The sequence below is a fragment of the Mandrillus leucophaeus genome, unplaced genomic scaffold (assembly GCF_000951045.1).
Source record: "Mandrillus leucophaeus isolate KB7577 unplaced genomic scaffold, Mleu.le_1.0 Scaffold376, whole genome shotgun sequence".
NCBI lineage: Eukaryota > Metazoa > Chordata > Mammalia > Primates > Cercopithecidae > Mandrillus > Mandrillus leucophaeus.
The window spans coordinates 573433-596813 of record NW_012103987.1 but is presented as its reverse complement, the minus strand read 5'-3'; the positions used below and the strand labels follow the sequence as shown (position 1 = coordinate 596813).

At 34.5% G+C, this 23381-nt stretch overlaps 2 protein-coding genes and 1 long non-coding RNA gene across 3 annotated transcripts in view; 2 read left to right on the top strand and 1 right to left on the bottom strand.

Moving 5' to 3' along the window:
• Positions 1-16584, top strand: part of PRKG1 (protein kinase, cGMP-dependent, type I) — a 1334865-nt gene extending 1318281 nt beyond the window's left edge. Inside the window, exons 13-18 of the mRNA XM_011990275.1 lie at positions 1206-1347; positions 2578-2741; positions 9186-9308; positions 9391-9453; positions 10709-10775; positions 12035-16584. Of these exons, the coding sequence (XP_011845665.1) occupies positions 1206-1347; positions 2578-2741; positions 9186-9308; positions 9391-9453; positions 10709-10775; positions 12035-12133 (658 nt within the window). The 3' untranslated portion in view covers positions 12134-16584. The remainder of the gene's footprint in view (positions 1-1205; positions 1348-2577; positions 2742-9185; positions 9309-9390; positions 9454-10708; positions 10776-12034) is intronic.
• Positions 15081-23381, bottom strand: part of LOC105546947 — a 25397-nt gene continuing 17096 nt past the window's right edge. The window contains exons 5-7 of the long non-coding RNA XR_001007161.1: positions 19492-19631; positions 18747-19070; positions 15081-16145 (exon numbers count right to left, since the gene is read on the bottom strand). This is a non-coding gene — a long non-coding RNA (uncharacterized LOC105546947). The remainder of the gene's footprint in view (positions 16146-18746; positions 19071-19491; positions 19632-23381) is intronic.
• Positions 20488-21217, top strand: LOC105546946 (ADP-ribosylation factor-like protein 4A). Its single transcript, XM_011990276.1, has one exon. It carries the CDS (start codon positions 20488-20490, stop codon positions 21136-21138), a length of 651 nt encoding a protein of 216 aa, XP_011845666.1. The 3' UTR covers positions 21139-21217.

The following is a 23381-nucleotide window of genomic DNA, read 5'->3' as shown; positions in this document are numbered from 1 at the left end:
TTAGCCTTGATTCACTTATAAATTTTGTAAAAATGTGACCATATTTCATTGCCCAGTTTGCTAAACTCTACTGTACAACTTTGGAAAAAAAAACAAGTGTCACCAAAATGCAAATAGGCATCAGAGACTCATGAAAGCAAGCTCTGAGACTATCATTTGTTGCACACTATTAATAAAATCATTTGTGTGCTTGTCACTCATGTTACTTCTCAACCACCTCAGGAGCTGATGTTCACACTAATATTTTTAAATTATGAAATGAAATTATTAAATTGTGCTTACTACTTAGGAAAGAAAAAAAGAACATGGTTTATTTAAGAAGTACCATGGTGGGGGAAGAGTTAAAATTTAAACTTTCTGCCCTAGAAAGAAGGGTTTAACCTTAGATACTAAGGTTTTTTGTAAATTATTTCATTCAATCAATCAACATGTATGTGCCCATATATCACATATATATGAGACAGAAAAAGAGAGCCTTCTTGCTAAACATCATAATCAAGATTACTAATAAACATTCCCTTCTAGTTACTTTTTTCTTTCTAATTGTCTTTTAGTCCATCTTTTCCTCTTAATAAGAATGCAGTCGTGTAGGAGATAGATATTGTTTGTTTTGGTTGCAGGAGTTTCAAAAACAGAAGAGTACTTAGTTTGCATTATGATTGCATCAGTAGCATTACGACTCCTTTCTAGAGTGGTTCTTTGAAAACAGTAGCTTTTATTCACATTTTCATGAACAGTATGTGCATTATTTAGAAAGATTAAAAAACAGGCCCTCTAAGAATAAATATGAATAACCCATAAACTTCTCCTTTAAAAAACAAATGCTTGGTAAGCAAGTTCTAAAATAGGATTATTTTTTTCTCCTGCCTACTGCTATAAGTCTGTGCCTTTTTAGATTGTAGTGGGCTGTTGAGAAGAAAACACTAAGTACATGAAATGTGTTGTGTGTTTAACTGCCCTTTCAGCCCTTTCAGGAAGTGAAATTTAACTATTCCATTCATAAAGACAGAGAATTCCTTAACTTAATCCTTGAATGCTTCAAAAAATCCAATGTAATGGCAATCATGTAACATTTAGCTATTAAGACAGTGGTCTCTGGGTTAAATTTTGGCAAACGAATATAGTGAAATGAGAAAAAAAAAAAATAAAGCCATATTAGAGAAACTAATTTTTCGTACAATTTTCATTCCTTTTCTATATCTCAGAGGTTCGTTTGAAGATTCTACAACCAGATTTTACACAGCATGTGTGGTAGAAGCTTTTGCCTATCTGCATTCCAAAGGAATCATTTACAGGGACCTCAAGCCAGAAAATCTCATCCTAGATCACCGAGGTTATGCCAAACTGGTCAGTGCATTTCACACATGCTTTCTGCCCTGCAGATTTAAAATATTTGTTTATAAAACTGTGTTCATTTGCTAATATGAAATCTCAGTTTTCCTTTTCCATGTTGTAACTTTCTTAAAAGCAGGTTTTAGCATTACAATTTTCAACTGAATGTTCTTTCAAATGATGCATCAGTTATGAAAAATTAAGTTGGCTAAGTTTGAATTAACAATACTCTGGCAAAATACGCTTTTATAAGCATGAGAAAACATACTTACTGGCACGTGTACAGGCCTAGAAGTCCTTTTCTCTAGTCAGCTTTTTGCCATTCATGAGCAATGAGTTTTTATATTATGGAAAACTATAAATCATTTCAATGTTTTAGATTTAAGAATAATAGTCACGGAAAAAAAAAATGTGCTTTACAAGCAATGCTAGCCAGGCTATGTAATAGTAATAATAATAATAACAGTCAAAAGTTGTAAAGATTTACCATAGAAGAGAAGTTCTCTTATTTACAAATGCACAACTTTCGTTGGATCTGTTACAGCTTGATTCCATTTTTAAACTTCTTAGAATTGTTATTCAGCTTGTGGTTTTTAAAGAAATCAAATCAGTGGCAGTTTTTTTATTTGTAGTTTCAACCAAATCTTTTTAGAAAAGAATAGATTTTCTACAGTCAAGACTCTTCCTTCAAAAGAGTTCCAGAAAAATGAAGAATACATTATAATTTTATTTCTGTTTATGCTTACCAAGGACAGAGTCACCGGTCTCATAACTATGTTATTTACTTCCTGCAACAATAAAATAACTTTTCAAATAATTAATAGTAAATGAATTGTCGACTTCATTAAATCCAGCAGAAATCATTTATATTCTGGAAAAGATGTTAAGGAGGCCCAACTGGTCTTTAAACATTTTTATGTACAGAAGAGATTCTGTGTTTATACCCTAACTTCCATTAGCATAAACAAAGGAAAAATGAAAACTATATTCAGAAAGAAAGATTTTCCTTTATTTTTAATGATGGGAATTTTATGCTATACTCACATGTCAACTTTTCCAATTAAAACTGAGTTTCATCAGGGAGACTTTGTTTACAATACAGACTATTCCTTTGAGAAGATAGAACTATAAAAACGTGCATGTTTTTAAATTATTATGATCATCGGTGTACTTCAGCAAAATAATTTATTACTTTAAAACGTAATCATAAGAAGCTTAAGTATCTTGCTTTTCTCTCTTTGAAAGGTTGATTTTGGCTTTGCAAAGAAAATAGGATTTGGAAAGAAAACATGGACTTTTTGTGGGACTCCAGAGTACGTAGCCCCAGAGATCATCCTGAACAAAGGCCATGACATTTCAGCCGACTACTGGTCACTGGGAATCCTAATGTATGAACTCCTGACTGGCAGGTATGGATATTGATAGGGAACTACTGATAAAAATAGACCAGCAAACAGCTACACACTCCCGCTTTTGTCACTCTGATTAAACCATCTTAAAGTACATTTCACCATATCTTGGTACCACAGTTCAATTAGTTATACGAATGACCGGGAAAAGTAAGGTATAAAATAGGTCAAGCTAGGGCAACCACCTCAGCACCAACTTTTGGTATCATTATTGCTACTTTTTTTTTTACATATATGAATGTGGAAGGATATAATGTCTTTCTGTGAGATATTTTAGCCCAGTCATTTAGCCAGCAATGAAACAGGGGAGATGATAATCATATGAAAATATCTAGGGTCAATTCTCTATAGAAGTAAGAGGACCTGTTAGCAACTGTTATATCTAAATGAAAGGTGACTGCTTTGTAGATCTTTCCTGTAATGTTATAATCATCTACTCAAATAGGCACTAGGGACACCGCAAGGTATAAAGCAGACTTTAAGATCCTCAAGGACCCATACTAAAAGAACAACAAATACACTACCATGACATGTGCTAAAACAGTCAGTGACAGGGGCGTTATACAGATTTCAGAATAGGGCTGGGTTCCTAAAGAGGCTTTTGAAGAATGAATATAAGGCAGCTGTGTCTTGAAGGAAGAATAGGACTTAAATGTAGAGACCAGGAAAAGGGTATTCTAGGCAAACAGGCATGGCTTAAACAGAAAGGCAATAATGGTCACAGATATGGAGAAGGTCCATGTAAGAAAAGAGGAACAGTTATCTTTTGACGATCATGATTGCTGCACTTGAGTGTTTGGCCTCCATCTACAGAGGGAATCACTGAGATTTTCTGACAAAGGTTGAGTGATATGCATTATGGTATTTAAGGAAAACCAAGTTGGCAGTAATAGAGCTAATTGGAAGAGGAATAGGAAGCTAGTTTGAAGATTGTTGCAGTAATTTAGTTCTAGGACACTGACAACCTAGAGTAGGGCAAAGGCAATGGAAAGAAAGAGTAAGTGTGAGGCAGGATGTGAAGAATTACTTAAGAGGACTTAGTTACTACAGTGAACATGAGAGGAAGACTGAGGACTTTGAGCACACGGTACTCCGTGAGGATTCAGTGCATACATGAAACACGTAGAAGAGTGTCTCGCACATAGTAAGCATTCCATGAATGTTAGCAGCTGCTGCTGCTACAACGACAACAATCATTGCCAGAAATAGTTGTGTTTTGATTTTATTTTTATTTATGGGCATTTTACATTATTGTTCTTAAAGTTTCTCTGTTGACTTCAAATAAATTATGTGTGACCTAATCCAATTTTGTTCAATGTGGATTGTTCAATTTTCTTCTTGTGGATGTAGGTAAATTATTTTAAAAGTATGACCAATTAAGTAGACCTGTAAAGATATGAAAAATTTGGACAAAGTAGAAGGTTAAATTTAACATATGTATGTGGATGGATAGATAGGTAAATAAGCAGAGGGATAGATTAAAAGGTAATCTTTCTGTGTACTTAGAATTGCTGTAAGAACCAATTATATAATAAATAGAAGAAAACTAAATATTAACTATTTTTGAGGAAGTAAAATATTTACTTATAATAACTAGACTAAAATATTAACCATGAAATGTCTAAACTTTATGTGTTTAGACATTTCTCTACAATCATTTGTTTATTCATTAAGTAATAAGGTAAAAACGATTAAAACCTTAATCTTAAAAACTGGCATGTACTAAACTGTAAGAAATAAATAATAACAGAAAAACCCTTAATTCTTTACAGATTTCACAGGCTACAATATCTGACAGGAATATAATAAAACTTGGAATTAATAACAAAGATTTACAATAAAAGGTCTAAATACTTGAAAATTTAAAAAGCATTTTTCTAAATAACCTCAGGCACATAGAAATTATGGAATAGCAGAGCAGTAATAAAAACAAAGCACTCTAAGTCACAATTTATGTTGTATGGTCAAAACCAAACTTAATTTTTTTTGCTATAAATACATATATTGAAACATTATGATTAAAAATACCTAAACTTAATATCCATTTCAAGAAATAACAAGACAGAAAGAATTTTGGTCAGAGACAATAGCATTAAAAAATCTTTACTTTTCTTTTTCTACCCAAAGAGATGACGGTGGTGGTGAAAGACTAAAATATTTTTAGTCTGGCCAAGGTTTGGGGTTGGAGAAGGCAAGAATAAAACAAGTAGGATGATCTTTAGTTACAATTAAAGTTCCAACAAACACACCTGCCAAACACAGTGAAGTGTGGCATGTGACTAGGAATGATTCTTGGACTACGAGCATGACTCCAAAGTATTTTGGTCCTGAATGTCATATCTAATGATCTTCGATAGTAATAATAACATTTAAAGGATTGGCTGGACCTTGAAAAAGCAAACACTGTTCATGTAGAGACGTAATTAAGTACTACAGAATGAAAGAGGAACTGAGGTGAAGGAAAACTCGTACAAATGTACCAGTTCTGCCTTTTAAGGCTTATAATGTTGGTCAATGAAGCAACAGGGAGTGAAAAAGGGGAGAGAGGCAGTGTAATCACGTAATTTTGGAGAATGTGGTAGGGCTTCTGTATGAGCCACATGACCTCCCTGAATGCCTTAAATTGAGGGCAAAGGAAATACATGATCTGGTTATAAGGCAACAAACTGTAGTGAAGGCTGGTGAATTTCTCATTGCTTCCTAACCTCCAATCTTCCCTGTTCTATTCTTCATGGTGGGCAGCCCAATCTAAGGATAAGTAATAGTCAGAAAGGGTCCCAGGGAAGCCAGTCCCTGCCCCTCTTACAACCCCAGCCCCGTTCCAAGCATACACACCAACTCTTTTCTTACTTATTTTGCTCAAGAATCCATCTCCCCCACCAACTTAGGAAAAGATGAATTTATCTCCGTTTTAGATTTTGATTCAGCTCTATTCCAGTCACATGGCATTCCTCTAGTGATTGTCATTTATTGGACTGGGTACGTAAATTAGAGGAATAATTTTAAAATACATTATTGGAGGAGAATTCTTTTTTTCTACAATAGCTACTCAGTAAATAATTTCTGATGAATATAAGTCCCTATTTCCACTGGTAGACTTCCTATAACTATGAGGGGAAATGGCCATGATGAAACTAATGCTGAGTATGGCAGAATGAAAAGCTGGAAAAACTCCAGGTATTTAAACCACTGATCCTACCAGGTCTAGAATTTGCCCTACCTCTGGAATGTGCTTTTGTAAGTTCAATGTTTTCTTATTTTAATCAGTTTGAGCTGATGTTTTCCATCTATGTCAGCTGAAAGATGCAAAAGTAAAATACAGCTAAAGAACACACAAGAAAAATGAATCAAGGAAATATAGGAGGAAGTGTTCAGATAAACTCTTATCTATAATTTCTTTGAGGCTATCAAAAGTATGATCTCTCTAAAAAGTAACCTCTAAGATATTTGCCAGTGTTCATAAATGGGAAGACAAGTAACTAGCAGAGCTCAGGACTATTACAGAACTGAAAGTCATGCTGTAAGAACAGAAAATAAAATAGTAACAATTAAAAATGCAGCAAGGGAGATACTAGACAGGCTTGGAAAAAATAATGAAAAAAGAAAAAATATAGATATGATTTCAGAAAGAGAATCTATTAGTCAAAAAAAAATAGAAAAAAACATCAATTATGTGTATGAATAGAATATTACAAACAGGAGAAAAAACATCTTTAATTACATAATAGAAAATCCATGGCAGAAAGACTTGACTCAGTGTATCTTTTTGATCTGCAGTGACCATGAGGAAACTGATTCAGAATAATAACACCGCAATATGTTAATGTGGTGAACTAATGAATTAAATTCATTAATAAGGAATAGTCTTATTGGCATCAAAGCCATAAAAACATGGCATGTGTGGTATTGAGAGTCAAGACAGTTAAAGTTCCAGTTGGCCTCAGCCTTCTCTACAGCACCTTTAATGCCAAAAGATAGTATATCAAGAACTATGTAATTCTGAGGGTCAGAGAAGGTATAACCCAAGTAAGTAATTTATGCTGAGTTAAGTTATTCTTCAAATACAAACACAACATATAAAGTGTGGACCCCAGGTCTTTCTCAAAAATACTACTATTCAATCAAGCCAACAAAAAGATGAATCAAAATAAAGCATTCAGGAATAGAGAAACTAGTAAAAAGATTGATGATGAGCTTTGGGTCTCATTAATTAAGACTGATCAATTATTAAATCAAATAATTTAAATTTGGGTAACTGAACAGAATGTAAATATTGTAGTGTTTGGCAATCTTAAAATAACACTAAAACCAACAAACATTAAGGTGAGAGGGAAAGCAGGTATAACTATAGGTATAGTTATTTCTCATCATTAATAATTAGTAATCTTACATATATTTTACAGTTAAAATATGTCATTAAAGAAATCTCTAAACTCAGTTTGGATTTTTTTTAATTTTAGAGAAATATTTAAGGAATTAATATTGGCTAAGGAGCACACGTTTGAAATTTAGCCTCTCTTTTTATTTTACTCCTCAGTTTAAAGTAAAATTAAATCAAATATTTTTTAATTTAAAAATATGCATAATATAATCCTTTGTGTCTACAATCTACAGAGAAATCTATGAAAATATGTTTATCAAATGTAGATCATTCTGAATATTTTGAGGCTTTGGATGACTTTCTTCTAAATAATTTTGTTTTCTATATTGAATGAATATTAGACTAACATGCATCACATAAAAAACCACAAATACCATATTTAATAATTGATTTTAGTTGTCTAAGATAAGCAAGTAAATATAAAAGCAAAATAAATATAAAAGCAAAACCATAAATTAGAAATCATTGCCAAAATTTGGCTCCTCCTCATTTTTTAAAGTAAAAACGAAAACTGGCATGTTAAGAGATTAAAGATAATATTCAACCATAGAATCACATAAAGAGAAAATTTTTAAATTCTAAGAGAATACTAAATAGATTTACATGTTTATACATTTTTAAGTGATTTAAAATCAATAGGCAATTACTAGCGAATGACATATTAAAGTAAATAGCACTTTTCACGGAAAATCAAGGCAGAATCCATCCCATCCCTTAACACGGGTAAATCTGCTACTCCTTACTTTAAATTACTCATTAGACTGCTTGATAAAAAGAAATAGTTTGAACTGCTCTTAATAAAAATGAAGGGCAAAAAATAATAATTCAGATTTCTTCCCCAAAGACACACAAAACTTGTATTAAAGAGAATAATTAAATTTCCAAATAAATCATTTGTCAAGGTGTATCATCATCTCCCCTCTGAACTGTGAGAAATTTAAAGGAAAGACCTGATTTTAGTCATCTTTGTACTCACTGAAGCTGCCACAAACCACATTTCAAGAATGGATAGGTTAAAAAAAAAAAAAAATCAACAGATCTGGCTCATGAGGGCTGGGGTTTTACAGCCTTGCTAGCAAAGAGGGTGCCTAGTGTTAAGTTATTTAATGAGGTCCTCTGAGCAGAGAGAAAAGGATAAGAGGAGTACTATTCTATAGAAACATTAGAGAAATAAATATTTATTGACCCCTTAGAATGTACATGCTGCAAACTCTACTCAACTCTGGGAATACCAGCAGAAAACAAACCTCTGGAAGGGCAGACAGACATAAAATAAATAATCACACAAATGAAAAGATAATTACAAAGTACAGTAAATGGCATAAGGGTGCTATAAAAGTGTAACAGGGACTCTAATTTAGATTAAACTTTAAATTAGAGCATGAAATTAGATTGTTAGGTTACATGGGTTGATATAGGTTATGTAATTGGTTGTAATAGGTTGACCAGAGTAGGCCTTTTTGGAAACAATGTAACACTTATACTGAAACTTGATAAAGTGAGGCATTGGCCAGATAAATGTGGGAAGAACCTTCCAGGCCAAATAAATAACACCATGAGGTAGGAAAGTGCTCGGCATTTCAGTGGAACACAGAAAAGGCTATTGTTTCTGGATCCCAGTGAGTGAGGGTGGTAATGGCATGAGATGGGGTAGTATCATTGGTGTTCCTGTGGCCCCTCCTAACGATTTTGGACTTCATCTCAAGTATAATGAATGAAGTTTTGGACTTCATCTCAAGTATAATGAGTCAGTAAGTGTGGAAAAGGTCAGAGAGTGAAAGAAGCATCTTGAATGACCAAGGACAGCATGAGGGCTTAGACTCCAGCACTGAAAAGAAATCAGGAGAACAGCAGATAAACTTGACCCATTTCTGGTTTTGCTAAGCGATTTACTTGGAAGGGCTTCCACATTGTTTTGCTATTAATCTACTTTCATTCCATTGTCACTATTAATCTAAGCCCCCCAATATGAATTGATGTCATCTGTGGAGTTTATAGCAATTCAAGTGTTGTCATGTAGGAAATAAAAGTAATACCTCTTGTCATGTCTCTCATTCTTGCAGCCCACCTTTCTCAGGCCCAGATCCTATGAAAACCTATAACATCATATTGAGGGGGATTGACATGATAGAATTTCCAAAGAAGATTGCCAAAAATGCTGCTAATTTAATTAAAAAACTATGCAGGCAAGTATTTCAACCACATTATTTCTGAAAAGATCATAATGTGAAAAAAATAGATTTAATAAAACCATTATTTTATTTTTAGGGACAATCCATCAGAAAGATTAGGGAATTTGAAAAATGGAGTAAAAGACATTCAAAAGCACAAGTAAGTGTTCTTTCCTTATAATTTTAGGTTTCAGAGTTCTGAACACCTGCCATCATTTCCCCAGGGTGTTGCTTTTTAAGTTACTGGTGTAAAACTAGTGTAATTAGCCTATAGGAACATCCAAAGACAGCGTATAAACTAGTTAGGCTTTTAAATGCCTTTCTAGTTGTGATTATGAAACTTTATTTATATTTATCTGACAACCCTGTAACATAAGAAACTGAATTCACTGAACTCAGTTTCTTACAACTCATACCAACTAGCAATTTTTTCTTCTCTGGCACAAAAAGGAAATGTATATTTTAAATTCGGGGATTCTATTCTCTACCACAGAATTACAAACAAAAGTCCCCTACTGTATCTTACCTGATTTCCTAAAGACAAAATATATTTTTTCAGGCATTTCTTAATTAGGTGTTATAACAAGAGAAAAACATAAGCACAGAATACAGTGTTTTTTAAACAATAGCAACATCTTAAATATCAGACCTTTCCTATGTTGATTGGATGTTCTAAAGCTAAACTAATTGGTTTTTCTCTATTTGTTGGTGTAACACTGACAGGAAATTCACATCCTTATCAAAGAAACATGTTTACTAAAATAACTCTGAATATCTGAAAAGCCTGCTAAGAATTTGTTGTAAGCATTTGCTAATGGGGAAACCCTTCAAAGACAAAAGAAAACAAACAAGCAAAAACTTTAGTCTTTTTTGGTCCTTATTTTCACAGAAAAACTGTACACAAAACACCTTTATTCTTCATTAAAAAAGGGAAAAAAGGAGGAAAATGGGACATGTAGAGACTACTACAAAGATGCGAAAAGGTTAACTAGCTGACATTGTGCACTGAATCAGTGGCAAAAATGGAAAGTTAATTTTCTATCCTGACTTTTCATGCCCTGGTTCTACCTCCTTAAAATAAAATGCCCTGTAAGACACAGGGCCAGATACATTATGACATTTATTAAATTATAATTATAGTGTAGGAACAAGGTCATAGAGACATGACGACTGAATTACAAGGAAAAAGTGTTGCATGTTCATTGATGTTTAAAATTTGACGGTTATACTTTTAAAAATATGTATTTCATAAAATAAACTAATTGGAAAAACATATGCAATTCAATAGGAAATGTTTTTGTCACATGAAAATGTTTGCCTAACTGCTTCCCGTTAGCCATGGACATTGTATACATTGCAACAAGAAGGTTTTAGCTGACATAAAATGTCTTTATCGACGTTTTTTCCTTTTCTAGATGGTTTGAGGGCTTTAACTGGGAAGGCTTAAGAAAAGGTACCTTGACACCTCCTATAATACCAAGCGTAAGTAGACTTTTCAGCTTATAATTGTGTGAGACACTTGATGGTATTTATGTCAGTCAACAATGATCTGTTATTTTTAAAGTTTAATCCTATGATTAGGTTAAACAAACTCTAGAAAAAATGTCACATTAAAATAATGACATATTCTAAAATCCAAGCTTAAAAGCAAATACATTTGGAGATAGTCGCTATAATTGTGTTTTACTCTTATCTTTTTTAACTATTCATTTTAAATCAAGTTTCCCTCATTTATGAACATAAGTTAATTTTTAGTATGGGAAATGTTCAAAAGATAGAAACGCAGACAAAAATATATAGGTGAGAGGATCACTTGAGGCCAGGAGTTCAAGAATTCAAGACCAGCCAGCCTGGACAACATAGTGAGACTCTGTCTCTCCAAAGAAAAAGAAAAGAAAATATTAACCAGGTGTGCTGATGTGCACCTGTAGTCCGTGCACCTATAGTCCTAACTACTCAGGCTGGAGCAGGAGGATCACTTGAGTCCAGGAATTTGAGGTGACAGTGAGCTGTGATTGCATCACTATACTGCAGTTTGGGTGACAGAGCGGAAAGACCTTGTCTCTAAAAAAAGAATAAAATAAAATAACACTTTTTCAAAGAGTCTTTACATGATCAGTTTTTGTTTGTTTGTTTGTTTGTTTGTTTGTTTGAGATGGAGTCTTACTCTGTCACCCAGGCTGGAGTGCAGTGGCGCGCTCTCAGCTCAGTGCAACCCCCGCCTCCTGGGTTCAAGCAATTCTCCTGCCTCAGCCTCCTGAGTAGTTGGGATTACAGGCACTCAACACAATGCCCAGCTAATTTTGGTATTTTTAGTAGACAGAGTTTCACCATGTTGGTCAGGCTGGTCTTGAATTCCTGACCTCAAGTGATCCTCCCACCTCGGCCTACCAAGTGTTGGGATTACAGGCGTGAGTCACCACGCTGGGCCTATATGATTACTCTTAGACTTCTGTGGCATCTTTGTTTCCATAGCTCTAGCCAAAATTTATTATATAGAAAGATTTTTGTGATTATTTGTTTTAATCATACAATTTATTACTCACAAGGGTATAAACTCTCTGAGGATAAGAACCATGTCTATTTGTACTCATCAGTGTGACCCTCAATACCTGTAACATAGTAGATACTCAACAAAATAGTCACTAATAGGGGATAAATACAGAATGCACTTAAAAATTCCAGCTTGGAATTCCACTAAAAAAAAAATCCACTAAAACAAAACTGTTCATTTTTTACAGGTTGCATCACCCACAGATACAAGCAATTTTGACAGTTTCCCTGAGGACAACGATGAACCACCACCTGATGACAACTCAGGATGGGACATAGACTTCTAATGTATTTCTCTTACCTGCTTCTGCCTTGCTGAAGACAGCTTTTTCTGAGACACAGCTGCCAGCAAACCTGAGGGAAAGAGAGAAGATTAGTGCTCGGGGTCACCATGATGCCTTTGATCGATGCTGCTCCAGTAACTACAGTGGCATTAGGACTTATTGCTTAGATGACAATAGTGTTCTTTACATGTTTTCTGTTTGAACCTAAAATAGCAGTTGACATGGTGGTCCTGAAGCAAGCCTTTCATCAGTAAAGAGATGTTTTCTATTGTTGCAATGACCTTGCTTTGCTCTGATTATAATTTGAAAGACTGTAGGAAACACTTCAATCTAGTATAGGAGTCTGTACCTTCCTAGAATATTCAAGAAGATGAAAGAATAATATATTGGGTACAATAGATTACTATGGTACAGAAACTGGGCTATTCCCTTTCTTCAAGTGAAGGCTGTGGGATCTATTACTGCAGGCCGGTGTATATACCATACAAAAGAGGACCACACATCTGTTGGTCACAGAGTTCATGTCACACCAGTGCTAGAAGTTTCATGATTTTATTTCCCAGCAGTGCTGATGACAAGACTGAATGTTACCTTTTCTTTCTGACAGATTTTTAAAAATGATATGATAAAAGCACAACTGCTATAGATTCTGCTGAGACCTCTCATAGTAGGTATATATACGTTTTCACAGAGGACTGAAAAATAATGCATGATATTTGTTTTTGTTTTTTTTTGATAAATTGGCATGATAGAGTGGGGGGAAAAGCAATTCACAAAATCATTTCATATTTTTTAAAATATTGTGCTTAAAGATGGTCCTGGAAGTAAATGACTAGCAGCCAATTGGTTTTACCTAACATACCCTCAAACTGAGGCTTAAAGTATTCCCTTTTATAAAAATAAACCCTTGGGGTGGGGTGGAATGGGGAGGGATTAAAATTCATCCAAAAAATAAATAAAAACTATATAGGTGCTATGTATATCTTTCATCTGTAAATGTCAGTGTCTGAACAGACAACACAAATTCAAATCATTGTATGTGTAGCCAGAAACTCAAGCATTTTCACTGAAGTTATTAAACCAAACTCCTGTCCAATTTCACTTATACAACACAGTCAGTCTAGAGTTGAGAGACAAAGGTGATCATAAACCTATTTGAACTAGCTTCTTGTCTTAGGCCTGAACCAAAAAACAGACAACAAACAAAAAACAGGAATGAAAAACAAAAATAAAAGAAGTAGAAAAGACAAAGAAAGAAAGCCCAAAGTCAAAGTTAAGATTTACGGGTTTATGAGACCAGGAACATTACTTATTTGAGGTCAGAGAACAAAACAAGAACCTGGCCAGGTGTTGATTTCCTTTTTTGTGAATTAGCTGAGTCCATAAACTTGTCTAAGTAAGAAAGCAGTACAGAGGAAAACAGGAACCTGATTTTTTAAAAAAATAAATTTTAAATAGAACAGAATTCCTACAATTCTGCAATTTCATACTACCTAAAAAAGACTAGATTTGAAAATGTCAAGCTGATTTACTTTATTCACATGGAGAAAAGAATCCACAAATTAAACTGAGTCCTTCACTGGCAGGCCAGTTGACTATTATTAGCTGTCATAAGTAACTCAGCCATTTGGAAGCATTTCCTGGACAAAATTGCATTATACCTATGAAGAAAAATATAGAAGCTTTCAAGCTGTCATTCTGTTTTGGCACTGTGTGTGAATTTGTTATACTAAATTGAGGCTTGCTTTTTTTCAGTAGAGTTTTCTTTTTAATCAATCAAATGCCTATATTTCTGGAAGAGAAAGTCCAATTAGATCATTACACCTTAACTAAGAAGGCAAGTATTATAAATTTTGCTTGAATTGTTCTTACTCAGAACTACCTTAGAATATGATATCTTATGAAAATATAATATTCTCAAAATTTTGGAGGATAAAATGAAAAGGGAATAAACTTCAAGTAAAACTTTAATCCTAAAATATTATTGTTATTCTTGTGTTTCTGGGGTTTTCCATCTCTTACAATTTCTCCAAATTGGTCTATTCCCCAAGATATCCACTGTTTTCTACAGATTTTAGAATATAAAATTAAACATATGAATTTAAAATCTAGCTATGAATGTTATTCCAAGAGTTTTATATTTTTAATTGGCTTTTTAAAAATATATGATTCCAACATTATAGTGAATGTTCAGTAAATTTTGTTGAAAGATAATGTGGTTTAGGCATGCTAAAGATTTGCTAGAATATTAAGTTCACCTTGTTATTTGGAAAGAGAATCTGCTTCTGTAACTTTTTAAAAATCTGCAAAGTCCCAGAGATTAGCACTTACTATGGATTTTGGAACTACGGTTCAAGTCTAAGACAACCAATATGAATACGTTCAATGGAGAAGGAAGAAGTAGCATTCAGCACAATGTAACTGTAGATTGTTTCTTCCACTTGTTACTGCATCTTTGTTCATTTCACCCATAGCATTGCATTTGATGTCTGAAGCAATCATCACAAAATAAAGGTAAACTACATCTTCCGAGATGTACCAACAGAAAACATTCATCTAATTTTCAACACTGAATTTCTAGGATTTAAATCTTGTCTTAATGAAGACTCTAGGGCTAAAATTCATGGTCAGTTCCATAAAGTGCATCTCACTTTATTTCTGAATTTTTCACAACCCCTCTATTTTCTTACACTAAAGAACATCTACATAAGTTAGAATAGTGCCAACTTGTTTGATTTGTTTTATGATTTTCTTGTTAATGTGTTGAGTATGGGAAATAAGGGCTTTCTGTGTGTCTTGACTCACAGGAAAACTGAAACTGCCAAGGGAAACAACATTAAAATAACTGAGATGGATTGAATACATTTGAAAAAATAATTTCTGGAAAAATGCTATACATGATTTTTATGTTTATATCTTCTTTCTTATTAATATATGAATCAGATCCATATGGCATTCAAAATAAATTTATTCTGATTATATTCTTTACAAGTCATAATTTTTACTTAAAGTTGTGGAATATGCATGTGAATTACACATGTGTAGTAATAAACTCAACTATTGAATTTTTCCTGTTTCATTTATAAATTACTGAACTGATGGTAAACAAATTTAATGAAATCAGCTACCATATTGGAAATAAAGATATTAGAACTGATTTCATACAATAGAGGTGATCTGTGCATTATCCATAACAACTTTTCCTTTCACAATAGGACCACAGACAAATATTTATGTAAATAGATATTTTTGTGTGATATTTTGTGGTACATATAACTTTTTTTAGTGTTTCACAGCATTATTATTTCATTTTATTTGTATTGAATAATGTTTTTAGGTCCAAGTAGACTTGAATTAATGTCATAATTGTCAGTATTATTGAAAATTATGTCAACTGTACTGTTATTCATCTGTCCCATAGTTTAGAACATGACCTGGCTATCTGGCATTGTTGCAAGTGCCTTAAATTCATGGCATCCTATTAAAAAAACAAATTTGGTGTTATGCTGCATGACAAAGACAAACACACCTCAAAATGTTGTCCTTTCTTAGCTTGCTGCGTTTTACAGTTCTTTCTGCTAACAATTTATAAGCCTTTATTATATAATATTGATGAATTACAGAAATGATGAAGTTGTTCTCTTATTTCTGTTAAATGTACCAGAGCTGTGTATCTGTTAATGAGATACAGCGTCATTTCTGTGAAATGTATAAATGTATGTGCAGGTCAAATTAATATATGACATTCTATCAGTCTGTATACAGGTATTCCTGTTTTGCTAAGCTGTGCAGATTCTGTAAAAATAAATTAGTGCAGTCAAGTTCTAACATGTCTCATTTTATAGACTCCATTGACAATGGTCCAACCCAAAAGAAAAAAGGAAATGACTGCTAACCACACCTCGTTATGATACCAATGATGAAAAAGTCACTTGGTGCACCTCTCAACAAAACAGGATGCTTTCTCCGAGTTCTTGTATATGCAAATCATTTATGAGGCAAGTTTTCAACAGACCTAGAAAGCAAAACATTGAAAGCGTGTTGTTAGCCCTCCTCTCTGCCCCTGCATCAACAGACAGAGCTCTGGGACCTTGGCAATGACTCAGAGGTTGGGGCTTTCTGAGTAAAGGGACATTTCTTTAAGCATCATCTATCAAATTTATTTCAATGTATGATGTTTTTACAACTGGTCAGTTCTTTTGTATTCTTACAGCTATGGTTATTTGATTGTCCTCTTACAATTTGTTCTACATGAAAGAGTTCTTTGTTAGTCAGAATGCAACAAACTGTCATCAAATGGTCATTGACCACTTGCACTCTTTTGATGTAGATTAAAAACTTTTTCATAAACTTAACCTGCTTTGATTTGCTCTGTATTTTTCCTGCAGCTGTAATTGCTGAGTGCCTGTTGTATACTTTATAGAGTTGAAATAAAAAAAATAATTACTTTTGAACTTAGTTGATGTTTAATTCCAGATAAGGTTCCAAGAATAGAATTGGTATATCATCCTAGATGAAATACCAGGTAGTGCTGTTATAGAATGTCACTATAACAAAGTATGAAATACCTATAATCCAAGCATTCTTCATGAAATAATATATTATATTGTAATCTAATATAAAACTAATGCAACAAATTGGTTTTAAAGAATTCATAGCAATAATGTTGGCCCATCCAGTGTGAAAAGCAAAGTGAATACAGATATTTACACAAACTCATAAATTAGCAGATTTCTGAGCACGACCACCACACAGTCCTTCTTTGGGCTATCCCTAGTCAAACTCTGTACTAGGCAAAACAATCAAAGGGATAATTCCTGTATATTACTACATCCTAGGAGGAAATGATTTCATATGAAGAGCAACTTCATGAGTCTTTGTCCAAAGATAGTTCACCTGATTCCTTGGCTTCACCATATGCACAAATAAGAAAAATTTGGGGAACAATATGATTACAATGAATTCAACTCTCCAAAGCCTGTTAAATATATTCTTTCTACATCCTTTTGTTCTTCTCTGCAGTAAATGATGCACACATTAAAACTGTCTGCAGCATGAAGATCCTCTCAATTACATTGTTTTTGTCTTTTTGATCTCACATTGCCAGTGACAGTGAGTTGAAAACCTTTGTTTGATGTAAACTAGAAATTCAGTCCAGTGAACTTTTCCAGATAAAGCCAATAAAACCACTTGAAAAAATACTATGTCACAATTGTACATCCAGTAATTCATTTCTTCTGCAAACAGAACTGTAATATAAGCTTTTAACATCTATCCTTTAAGTTATGTGATTCTTCATACCCTTAATCTAAGAATGTTCTTCTTGATTGTGAAAGTTCTTTTTATATTAATCACACAGTTTTGGGAGGAGCATGCAGATCAACACAATCATTAGAAGGATGGGGAGGAGGAGGCGTCAGTGATGGTGATGATGTTGCATCTACATCACTCACATCTTGTGCATATTTCAATGGGAATAAATCAGTGTGCAATTTTTCAAGAATGACAATAGGAATCAATTCTAAATTTGAGATAAATGGATTGATTGTGTGATCACTCAAATGATACCCAAGTGCAAATATTACAATGTTACACCTGCAGACCTACCTTGAGATTCTTAGTTATAGCCCTGTGTGTCAAGCTCATAATACGGGCCACCACATTAATGTTTCTTTTGTGTATGTGGGTGGTGTTTGAGACAGGGCCTCACTCTGTCACCCAGGCTGGAGTGCAAAGGCACAATCTCAGCTAACTGCAGCCTTGACTTCCTGGGTTCAAGGGACTCTCCTGCCTTGGCCTACCAAGTATCTAGGACTACAGGTGCATATCACCATGCCCAGTTAATTTCACACTTTTTTATTAGAGAGTCATATTGAGAGTTTTCCTCTGTGTCCCTAGACTTCTCCTTTCTAACTCAAAAAGTCCTATAAATTGATAAAACAGTAATATTTATCTCTGGCAGCTGATTTTTATCCAAAGTAAGTCTATGGAGCAAAAGACAAATCTATCTATCTACATGTCCACTAACAAAGCCAAACAGGTTAAGCCTCAAATTTGTGCAAAAATAATAATAATAATAATAATTATAGAAAGAAAAAGAAAAAGGAAAACAAGGCATCCCTAACAACCCAAAAGTCTGGCCACAGATTTTATAAAAATTCATGGACAAGCTCTAGGCATAGTATCTAAGCCAGTGTTTTTCAAACATTGATGTCATAAGATGTATCTGGTAAATAACATAAAAACACAGGTTTCTAGGATAATCCAAAATTATTTTGTGGTATAACCCAGGAATCTGAATTTTTAACCAACCCCTTAGTGTATTTTGATGAGAATATACATCTCTGAGATAGAAGCAGGAGAAAAGGATCCATGGAGAAACATTTCAGGAATGATGGGGTAAATGAGGTAAACAGAAAAAAAAGTCTATAAAGAATCATGGACATCCAAAGCCTATAAATGTTCTCAGAAATGTTAAATGGCATTTATACTCCACCCATAGAAGTGTCCTTTCAATTAACATATTAAAATGCCCTATTAATGATAAGCTACTTTTCTGTTAAGGAATAGACCTATGTCTTGATTTGCAAAGCTAAAAATAAATAGGTGTACCCACCTCTAGTATCTGGTACATCAGGACAGGATACTAGGAGTTAATTTGCAGGAGGACTCTTAGTCCTCTGAGGAGAAATGATATTGGTGACCTGAGGTTCTGGCTCAGCTGGATTTTGGCCACAGTTCATCAATGTCTGATTTCCTTCCCTGGGGGACTTTTCTGTGCCATGTAAGTCAGGTTGGGGTTTTTGACTTGCTTTGGCCATTGAAAAGTGAGCCTTGTCACTGCAAGCAGAAGCTTTAAGAGCCAGTTCTTGCTTCGTTACATTCTCCTTTCCCTGTGATGTTGTGATCAGCATTTCCTCAACAGTGTCTGCCCTGTCAGCTTCAGAAGCAGAGTAAGGACAGTGATGAGGAGGAGTGGAGCCCCTCACCAACTCCCAAAGGCTTTACAGTGGAATATATTGTTGTTTTGAACCACTAAGATTTCGGCTTTGTCTATTTCAATAGGATTTTGCCCATTCTGACTGATACAACTGTCACATACAAAAGAAAGATGAGGCCTGCCCTGGCATCTGCAAGGTGATTTACCACTGTAGAAAATAACAGGCAGAAAATAACAGAATAAATCTTTAGACCCTGAGTCACAGGCAGTAAAAACTGCAGTGAAGGCTTGAATTCACCCAAATGCCCAATCTTCTGACAGAAACTACCTCAAACCTGACATAGCAAAGATACATTTTAAGGAGTAATGGAAGGAAACATTTTAAGAGCCCAGACCATCTAAGATTGGGGCAATGATTTACCTGGGCAATTTGCATGAAGACCTTCAAATTCAGAAGAACTGGTACTAAAGCAAGAGAAGCAAAGAGGCCAGTAGAAATTATGTTAGACATGGAATCGGAGGATTTGTAATTCCTAGGAAGAACATGATTCTTCAAGGTTCCTGGAGAGAGGTGAGAGTGGAAAGATTTTACTGTAAAAGAAAGTTGGAATAGGAGCAAGATACCATCTTAACTATAATTCTAAATGTCTTCTGTGTAACCCTTTGCTAACTACGTGGGCCACAAATTACTACGTATGTTGAAGTGAATTACTTAGGGCCTTGGTTTCCTGACCCATAGGAAGATTATTAGACTTATTTTTGATAATAAAACTCTATGCTTTTAAGTTCCTTCACTTACAACCTCCCTCCAGAGTTTGGCAAACTATGATACACCAGCCAAATTTGCCTTACAGTCTGTTTTTGTAAATAAAGTTTTATTGGAACAAACATATTGTCTAAAGTAGCTTTCATGTTACAACACCACTTGAGTAGTAAGCTAGAGGCTGCATGGCAGGCAAAGCCTAAAATATTTACTATCTGGCCCTTTCCAGAAAAAGGTTGGCTTGCAATGAGCTGACGATTTTCAAGTTCACTTCTCCATAGAGCTTCAGGACATTGAAGTAATGTCTCAAAGTCTACCAAGATGGAATAGGGAGAGGAGTACCTGGATTAAGAAAAGGGGACATGCAGGGAGTAGGTTCCATAGGCTCCAGATTTCTAATTCTGATTCAGTCAGAAAGGTTACAATATTATTTGTTTTACATATCAGTTTAACATATTCTGAGAGCTGCTTGGATAGCTAAGCTGGAAAGACGTGGGGGTGCTTATCCCTGCGTGGAAACGCTTGCCAATGCTTTCCCATTTGGACCCAGACTCCGGATCGGGAGTAGTCTTATAGCTGAATCAGCTACCAAGAGAAGTTCTAAAGCAAGAAGAGAAAAGCACTTCAATTTGGGACATTTATTTGCAGCTGGAAATGGGGAATGGGCTATCAGACCAGACTTCTATCCTGTCCAACCTGCCTTCATTTCAGTCCTTCCACATTGTCATTCTGGGTTTGGACTGTGCTGGAAAGACAACTGTCTTACACAGGCTGCAGTTCAATGAATTTGTAAATACCGTACCTACCAAAGGATTTAACACTGAGAAAATTAAAGTAACCTTGGGAAATTCTAAAACAGTCACGTTTCACTTCTGGGATGTAGGTGGTCAGGAGAAGTTAAGGCCACTGTGGAAGTCATATACCAGATGCGCAGATGGCATTGTATTTGTTGTGGACTCTGTTGATGTCAAAAGGATGGAGGAAGCCAAAACTGAACTTCACAAAATAACTAGGATATCAGAAAATCAAGGAGTCCCTGTACTTATAGTTGCTAACAAACAAGACTTGAGGAACTCATTGTCTCTTTCAGAAATTGAGAAATTGTTAGCAATGGGTGAACTGAGCTCATCAACTCCTTGGCATTTGCAGCCTACCTGTGCAATCACAGGAAATGGCCTAAAGGAAGGACTTGAGAAACTACATGATATGATCATTAAAAGAAGAAAAATGTTGCGGCAACAGAAAAAGAAAAGATGGATATCAATACCTATTATATCTGTGTGGAGTAGGTTTTCTCTGGTCTGATTTTGACAAATAGAAGAGTGTCTACAACCTGGTTTGCCTGTCTGCCCTCCTGGATGCTATTAAAGCTATGTTTTGTTGAACAATCAGATGCCCAACTCTGTTGCCTTGTGGAAGATGAGTAAATGCAGTGCTTCTTAAAGTGGTCTCTTCTCCCTACCCCACAAATCTTTTGGTACTAGCATTTGGGGAAGCCAAGCAAGGATAGGAAATTGACCAGAACACACTTGTGGAAATTTGGCCTGAAGTTAGTGAAATAAAACTTTCAAGAGTGAAAAAAAACAAAAAAACACAAAAACATATTCTAATGTTAAACCACCCATATGTATTTATGCATATATATGTGTACCTATTGTATATATGTATACATGTACATATATGTATATACACACATATGTATACACGTGTACATGTACACATATGTACACGTGTATACACATACATATATACACGTGCATATATACACATATATGTACATGCATGTATATGCGCATATATGTACGCACATGTATAAACGCATACATGTATGCACCTGTATAGGCACATGTATGTATACACATATATACACATATGTATACACATGTATATATGCATGTATGTATGCACATGTATATGCGCATGTATATATGCATATACACATGCATATATAGAAATATAATTTAATATGTATTTAATATTTCATTGGCATATTTGCCACTCTATGCAGTGCTATCAAACTGGCTCAATTAACATGGTTTATAAATATTATTTATATCTTATGGGGTACCCCCCCACCCTCCTTCCATCCTCTTACCTTTTTGTTTTTAAAATTGTTTTGACACATTAGAGTCCTTTTATTCTATATAAATATTAAAACCATATGGTCACATTTCACGAAAATACCTTTTAGGATTTTGATTAGAATTATTTTTAGTTCATAGATTAATGGGAGAAATGACAATCTTATAACTTTTTCCACTCGTGAGCATTATTTACAGTTTATAGAATGTCTTCAAAAGCATTTTCAATACAATTCATTTACATATTTGGTTGCTATTAAAATAACATCTTTTAAAATATTGTACTCTTGAATATTTTAATTCTTTGTTGGCACAGAGAAATTTAACTCTTTTTTTTTTTTTTTTCTGAATGGAGTCTCACTCTATTGCCCAGACTGCAGTGCAGTAGTGCTATCTCACCTCACTGCAACCTCCGTCTCCTGGGTTCAAGCCTCTCCTGCCTCAGCCTCCCGAGTAGCTGAGACTTACAGGTGCACACAACCATGCCCTGCAAATTTTTGTATTTTTAGTAGAGACAGGGTTTCACCATGTTGGCCAGGCTAGTCTTGAACTCCTGAGCTCAAGTGATCCATTCACCTCAGCCTCCCGAAGTGCTGGAATTGCAGGCGTGAGCTACTGTGCCCAGCCAATTTCTTGTATAGTGCTTTTATGTCCACCATCCTTGCTGAAATTTTACTGATTAATATCTATATCTATTTCTTAGGTTATTTCTAATGATAATATTGTCATCTCTGAATAATAAAATGTTGTATTTAACTCCTTATAGTTCCAATCAGTAATTTTTTTATCGAAGTAATGGACTGGCTAGGACTCCAAGTAAATGTATAATAATAAAATTACAGTCGGCCCCCTTGCTTCTTTTCTGATTTTAAATTTCCTCATTAGATGTTTGATACAGGTTTTATATGCATACACATGATCATATTAAGAGAGTTCTTACTTGGTCAATCTTTTTAAAAAATCAAAATTCTGTTTCAACATACATTAAGAAGGGCACGTTACTTTCTTAATCCTTTTATTGTGGTCGACTTGGCAGAAGATGTATAACACATCTAATGTTAAACCACCCATGATTCCCTGGCATGAATTCAACTTTGTCATTACATGCATTTCAAATATATTGGTGTTTTTGATTTGCCAATGTTATATTTTATTTATTTATGTATTTTAGAGACAGAGTCTCTCTGTCACGCAGGCTGGAGTGCACTGGCACAATCCTAGCTTACTGCAGCCTCAAACTCCTGGGCTCAAGTGATCCTCAAGGCCGCCTCAGCCATTTGAGTAGCTGGGACTGTAGACACACATCACACACAGCTAGTTTGTTTATTTTTTATAGAGATTGGGTCTTGCTATATTTTACAGTCTGGTCTCAAACTCCTGGCTTCAAGTGATCCTCCTACCTTGGCCACCAATATGATATTTTAGACTTTTCTATGTACGATCTCAAGACAGTAGCCTAAAATTCCC